This window comes from Orycteropus afer, unplaced genomic scaffold (genome assembly GCF_000298275.1).
Source record: "Orycteropus afer afer isolate SDZICR_OR568_19922 unplaced genomic scaffold, OryAfe1.0 scaffold00079, whole genome shotgun sequence".
NCBI classification, from domain to species: Eukaryota; Metazoa; Chordata; class Mammalia; order Tubulidentata; family Orycteropodidae; genus Orycteropus; species Orycteropus afer.
Window position 1 is genome coordinate 7716470 of NW_006921666.1, and position 7148 is coordinate 7723617.

The 7148-nt window shown below is 46.5% G+C and overlaps 2 protein-coding genes across 2 annotated transcripts in view; one reads left to right on the plus strand and one right to left on the minus strand.

Moving 5' to 3' along the window:
• Positions 1-1138: 1138 nt before the first annotated feature.
• On the minus strand, positions 1139-2339 carry ISCA2 (iron-sulfur cluster assembly 2). The gene is made up of 4 exons (XM_042781028.1): positions 2269-2339; positions 1977-2067; positions 1767-1882; positions 1139-1313 (listed from the first exon to the last, which is right to left on the minus strand). Exons 1-4 carry the CDS (start codon positions 2337-2339, stop codon positions 1139-1141), a joined length of 453 nt encoding a protein of 150 aa, XP_042636962.1.
• Positions 2340-2815: 476 nt separating this feature from the next.
• Positions 2816-7148, plus strand: part of NPC2 (NPC intracellular cholesterol transporter 2) — a 16087-nt gene continuing 11754 nt past the window's right edge. Inside the window, exon 1 of the mRNA XM_007941369.1 lies at positions 2816-2897. Within this exon, the coding sequence (XP_007939560.1) occupies positions 2816-2897 (82 nt within the window). The remainder of the gene's footprint in view (positions 2898-7148) is intronic.

Genomic DNA, 7148 nt, shown 5'->3' on the forward strand with positions numbered 1-7148 from the left:
TAGCAAAGGATAATTTTTTAGTGTAAGTATGTGAGACATACTCACATTAAAAACTGTCATTTACATAAAATTCAAATTTAACTGGGCAACCTGTGTTTTATCTGGCATGTCTGCCTAAAAAAAGTTCCTTAGGTGTCTGTTAAGGAGCTCTGGTGGCACAGTGCCTAAGGCATTTGACTGCTAACCAGAACATTGGTGGTTCAAACCCACCAGCTGCTCCACTGAAGGAAGACTGAGCAATCTACTTCTGTAAAGATTTACCACCTTGGAAACCCAATGGGGGTCGCTATGAGTTGGTATCAACTTGATGGCATTGGGTTTAGTTTGATTTTTCAGTAGGTATCTATTACCTATGTCAGCAAATGGACCACTTCCTGCTTATGCGTGAGACCAGAGATATTTTACACTGTCAGGTCAATGAAGCAACATACTCTGAAAAGATTTAATCACTAAATGATCACAGTTTTAAAACATCCAATGAGTATGGAGTATAGAGGCTATTTTTCAAAAGATTCAGGTTATCAGTGGGAGTTTGGTCCAAGCTGTCTGGGTGATGGCTTATTTTGAGTCTGGCATATCCATGAATATGAGTATGAGTACCCTACAAATGGGAGGCAGAGAGTGGGCTGCATATAAAGTAAGGATAAATCAAGTGGCATATTCACAAAGGGTAAGACAAAAAAAGAGAACGTTTCATTTGCCTCTGTCATCTTCTCTGGCTTAGTAACCGGTATTCAAACTACCCAATCTGTGACTCTGATCTAAAACACAGTAAGGACTTTCTTTTATATATAGCTGTCCACATATATACAAGCAGCTCTGTCGGCCAGAGCAGTAACTCCAAATTCTGGAGCCTTGGAGGCCTATAGATTATACTGGGTTTCAACCAGTGATTAAATGTGAGGTAACAGCATCTAAAGGCATGACCTTAAAATCTGGGGGTCGTGGAACTGAGTCAAGAGTAAAAGCTTCACATTCTGAAAATAAGAGTGGCAAAACACAGCACTCCTGGGTCAAAGGACACACGACTGAGAGAGGGACATGATTAGAAGGAAATCTCTAGAATTCTACTAATCCCAGGTTCCTCAAACTGGTAAGCAGAACTAGTGGTGATGTCTGGGTCACTCATATCACATCATCAAAGTTTGACAGAGAAGGATGACCCACAAGAGCAGCCTTGCTGTGCTTGAGGATTATTCAACACTTGAAATGAGCTTCGGATAAGTTCTTGGCTGAAGTCCACCTGGGCCCCTTTCACGAAGGCCAAGCTATCAGAGTCAACCACCACTCTTGCCCCACCCTGTTCAAATACCCTGGAAAGACAGGAGGAAGACATTAATAGGTATCATAACATCCCAAACATGACACCCTCCTACCACAACCACCCCCAAGCACACGTTCTACTTTTTGAAGTACAGAGGCAGCATTTCCGGATTACCTCTAATAGGTGATTTTCTCTGAGGGAAAAAAAAAAAAAAATCAACAAAACGAACACAGGGAAAAATTTAAGGAATTAAGCCTGGAATCTAGTCCAGCCTAACTCTCTACCAACTCCCTACGGGCCTGGGCACGTCAATTTTTCTCCTATCACTTCGTTATTTTATTAAGTGAAAGCAACCGACGTCCACTGCATCCTCATGTGAGAAGAGCAGTGTTAACCATCCTTAGCAAATCTTTGAAATTTGGACTAAAAGTGCATCTTACGCTGGCTACACTTCTATGTCTCCCGAACGACCTCTGAGGTCCCACCCCTTCCTCCTCCTTGCCTGTCATCGGCGTTAACAACTGTGTCCAGTGAAAATTTGTATTGGAATCCGGAGCATCCACCTCCCTCTACCTGCAGTCTGAGGAACTCTGCCCCTTCGGTGATTTCCAAAAGCCTCTGAAATGCAGGAAGAGAGGGGACAGGGAAGAGGAGGGTAGGAGAAGGTACCGGCGCTCGCCCGGACACAGCTGCCTCATTTGCGGACTCCTACCTGGACGCAGCTGTCGGTGAGGTGGATCTGCCATTCGTCGGCCTGGGGGCTGGAAGACGACGCTTCTCGAGGCACCTGAGGTCTGGGGAGCCTGCCACGCAAGGAAGGACGATGAGCCAGGGTGGTGCCTGACCCCGGCCAGGGCAATCAAGGAGTGCCTGACCCCGGCCAGGGCAATCTTACGCCAGTCTCCCTCCCCTCCACACTCCACCTCCTTGGGCCTTAGTTTCCCACTTGTCCTGGAGGCGCAAAACCTTACACTCCCTTCTCAAGTGCCTTCTAGACTCGGTACCTGCCCCTCGGCCAGACGGTAACTGCTCTCAGTGCAGTGGCCACTTGGTATAAACACCAGGAAGCCGCCATCTTTCTCCACAAGCTCCGCCCCTGGCGGAGCACCTATCCCTCCTCCGCTTGAACCTCGGAAGGCGGGGAGAATGGCCAGGGGACGGGATCGCACAGAGGCCCCGCCTCCGAGAAGACCTATTGGGTAATACAGGAAGAGAAGGGTCTTGATTGGCTAAAAGTGCTCCAGATGTCGGAAGCGGGGGAGGTACAATCAAAGCCTGGGCGGAGCGCTGAGGGGTGGAGCCGGGTAGAGGTGGAACCTAGCCAGGCCCGCCCACCAGCGGAGAAGATAGGTGGAGATGGAGAATGTGGGAGCCGGACAGAGACCCGCTTGGCTCCCTGGAGCCGGAGGCGGGTCGTGGGCGGACATCGGACGTTGTTTCTGGAGAAAGGTCTGCTGACTGGGCTCCTCCCCGGCCCCGCCTCAGCAGGTTTATCTTGTGACTCTGGCGCCCACTTTTTCCTTCCTGGCACTTGAAGCTTCCGTGGCTGCGATGCGCTTCTTGGCCGCCGCGTTCCTGCTCCTGGCGCTCAGCGCCGCTTCTCTAGCCGAGCCGGTGGTCTTCAAGGACTGCGGTGAGTCCCGGGCCGAATTGCCTGCGCCCTCTGAGGAAGCCCACATTGGAGCCCCGCGCTGAGAACCCGGGCTGGGCGGATCCCGCGGGCGGCCAGGCTCAGCCTTGGACCCGGCGTGGACGGGCCTGGGGAATGCTGGAGTGGGGGGCGCGGGCGGCCTCTGTGAAATGCGGCCGATCTTAACTTTGTCTCTTTTATTGAGACGCGTATTTTGAGATTCCTGAAAAGTTCTACAGGTGGACGTTTTGCTGAAGTTTTCTGAAGTTCGTAGGGTGGACAGCAGGACGGGAGGCGGGGGTGTGGGGGGCGGGGCAGGATCTATTCATCTTATTTATTGTGCCTTGGATAACCGACCCCTAGTCCACTTGCTCTTTTAAAATTTCTCTTTTGCTTACTGTTATGGATTGAATAGGTATAGCAAGGATTGTGAGGCTGGCATAGGACCATGCAGTGTTTCCTGTTGTACGTAGGGTGGTTATGCCGACTCGACCGCACCGACAACATGGATTGAATTGTGCCACCACCCCCCCCCCAAACTGTGTGTTCTAAATCCTAGCCCCTATGCCTGTGGTCATAATCCCGTTTGGGAATGGATTGTCTTCATTATGTTAAAGAGACAGGATTAGTGTAGGGTCTATCTTGAGGCAGTCGTTCTTGCGATATAAAAGAGAGTAAAGGAGCCAGCAGAGCAGAGATGGGGGAAGACGCACCTAGCCACGTGAAGATCGCCCAGGAGCAGCAGCTCGGAATAGCAAAGGACCTTCTTCCAGACTGACAGAGGAAGCTTTCCCCTAGAGCTGGCAACCAGAATTCAAACTTTTAGCCTCCTAAACTGTGAGAAAAGAAATTTGTTTGTTAAAGCCGTCTGTTTTGGTTCTCTAGTGTTACTCTCTTAAGAGCTCTGGTAGCATAGTGGATAAAGCACTTGACTGCTAACCAGAAGGCTGGCGGTTCAAACCCACCAGCCACTCCTTGGAAGGAAGGTTGGGCAATCCTACTTCTGTAGTGATACTGCCTCGGAAACCCAAGGAGGGGTCGCTATGAGTCGGGGCCGACTCCACGGCACATAACAACACAACAATAAGTGTTACTCTACCAGGCATACCACAAGTAGGTGGTTTCAACAAACAGATTTATTCTCACAGTTTGGAGGCTAGGAGTCTGAGTTCCGAGTGCCAGCTCTAAGGGCTGGGTGAAGGCCCCTCGACCTTGAGCTTCCACTCTGCCTCTTGCTCCTGGCCCACTGAAGCTGGAGGCGTCTCTTCGGCAGCTCTTGGCTAAGGCTGACAGACTCAAGGTCGACAAATAAAATGGCACAGTCCCAAAATTATCAAGCAACATGGCATGTCATCAGTACAACTCCATTAACAGTCCCAAGATTGGTGGACAACATGGTAGGCCATTGAGATGAACGCTGGGCCAAATGCAGAACCAAGATACACCAAAAGCTAGAGCTTTCCTCAAAGCTGCTTTTTATATACTGGGAGCAGACCACATCCCTAAAGCAGCTACTCAGCTGCTCACAGATTCTACCATGGAGTTGATCACCAGTCTTATCATGGGGAATAACCACATCAGCTGCCCAGCTACTCAGCACCAGGCCCAGCCAAGTTGACACACCACCTTCACTACCATACCATCCACTTGTATTTCTGTTACAGCAGCACTAGATATCTAAGGTGCTGACAAGACAAAAGTCATTTCCCCTCTTCTTGATTCATTCCAAGCTTCCTTTGGGCAATGGAATTTTGTTATTCATAATTAATGAGTTTTTCTTCCTATGAAACTCACAGTGCTGTTTATCACATCTTACGACACATGACTGCCTCCTGTCATGTGATTAGACCTCTGTTGGAAAATGCATCCCCAAACCCAAACCAAACCCGTTGCTGCTGAGTCAGTTTCGACTCATAGAGACACTACAGGACAGAGTAGAACTGCCCCATAGGATTTCCAAGGCTATGAACCTTTAAGGAAGCAGACTGCTGCATCTTTCTTCTGTGGAAGATTTCTTTCTGGTGGGTTTAAACCGCTGACCTTTTGGTTGTCAACAAAGTGCTTTAATTACTTCTCCACCATGGCTCCTTAGAAAATACATCATGGGGTAAGAATCCTGAGTGAGTTCATGCAGTCAAATCTGTGGAATTAATTGTTCTAGCAGAACTTTTCTAAGTTCTAAAATTAGAACTGTTCTTATTATCATTGTACAGTTTTTGAGCTGGAAAGAAGCTTGGAGATCCTGTGTTGTTAGGGGCCACTGAGTTGGTTCTGACTCACTGACCCATGAACAACAGAATAAAACACTGCCCAGTCCTGCCATCTTCACAGCTGTTGCTGTGATTGAGCCTGTTGTTGAAGCCACCCAGTCAATCCGTCTCTTTGAGGGTCTTCCCCTTTTTCGCTGATGATATCCTTCATCAGGGAATGGTCCCTGCTGATAATATAACCAAAGTATAAGAGACGAAATCTGGCTTTCTTGCTTCTAAGGAGTCTTCTGGCTGTACTTCTTACAAGACAAATTTGTTCCTTCTTCTGGTTGTTGTTGTTGTTGTTGTTGTTGTTGTTATGTGCCGTCTAGACAGCCCCGACTCATAGCAACCCCTCCTTGGGTTTCCAAGGCAGTATCACTACCGAACTAGATTGCCCAACCTTCCTTCTGAGGAGTGGCTGGTGGGTTTGAACCACCAGCCTTCTGGTTAGCAGTCAAGTGCCTTGGGCACTGTGCTTCCAGAGCTCCCTTAGATTTGCTCAATGCAGTATGTCATTTGATTTCTTGTCTGCTGCTTCCATGAGTGTTGATTGTGGATCCAAGTTAGATGAAATTCTTGACAAGCTTCAGTCTTTTTTCCATTTATTATGATGTTGCTTATGGGTCAGTTGTGAGGATTTTAATTTTCTTTATGTTGAGATGTAATCCATACTGAAGGATGTAGTCTTTGATCCTCATCAGTAAGTGCTTCAAGTCTCCTTCACTTTCTGCAGACAAGGTTGTGTCATCTGCATGTTGTAGGTTGTTAATGAATCTTACTCTAATCCTGATGCCACATTCTTCTTTATATAGTCCAGCTTCTTGGGATTATTTGCTCAGCATACAAATTGAATAAGTATGTTGAAAGGATACAGCCCTGATACGCACCTTTTTTGATTTTTATGCATGCACTATCCCTTTATTCTATTCAAATGACTGCCTCTTGGTCAGTGTACAGGTTCCTCATAAGCACAATTAAATGTTCTGGAATTCCCATTTTTCACATCGTTATCCAGAATTTGTTGTGATCCACACAGTCAAATGCCTTTGGATAGTCAATAAAACATAAGTAAACATCTTTCTGGTATTCTTTGCTTTCCGTCAAGATCCATCTGACATCAGCAATGATATCCCTCATTCCACGTCCTCTTCTGCATCTGGTCTCAATTATTGGCAATTCCTTGTCTGTCCTGCTGCAACCATTATATTCCAGAGCCACACAACAGAATGGGACCAGAATAAATTCACTTGTTTACATCCAATGTCCAGCTAATAGTTACTGCTCAATAAATGTCGAAAATGTGAATGAGGAAATACTCTTTCCACTATGTCGTCAAAATCCATGTAGAAGCAAAAGCAAAGTTGGAGGCTAGGGGATAGAATCCATTAAGGAATAAAGACTGCTGGCCTGCTGTCACTTAACAAATGGTGTTCCACTGAAGGAGGAGACTGGCACTTGAAAGATCCTATTATTGCCTCAAGTTACTGTCTTTCCCCATGTTAAACTTAGTGGGCCAGCATTTGAATAAAAACGCTGTATTAAAGTCTACAAGATCTGGTTTACTCAAGAAACTGAGGCATATAGAGTAATTTGCCCAAAGTCTCACAGCCAGTAAAAGGTAGTAAACTAGGGGGTGTTTTGTGAACCACTTTAAGTTTCAATGGTAATACTAAACAAACAAGCAAAGAAAAAACAAAGGAGATAAATCCAGAAATTATTTTACTCAATTGAAGAAAAGTGCTTTTCTTCAGGTGTACATCTATGGGAGAAGTCCCTATGGTAGCAAGGGTTAATGCACTGGGTTGCTAACCAAAACGTTGGTAGTTTGAGTCTTTCCAGACCACTTTGGAAAAAAAGTTCTGACGATGGATGTACTTTCAGCCCTTAAAAAACTTATGGTGCACAAAGCAATCTATACATTCAATGCAATCCCAATCCAGATCCCATCAACATTCTTTAGGGATATGGAAAAAATGATCACTAACTTTATATGGAAAGGAAA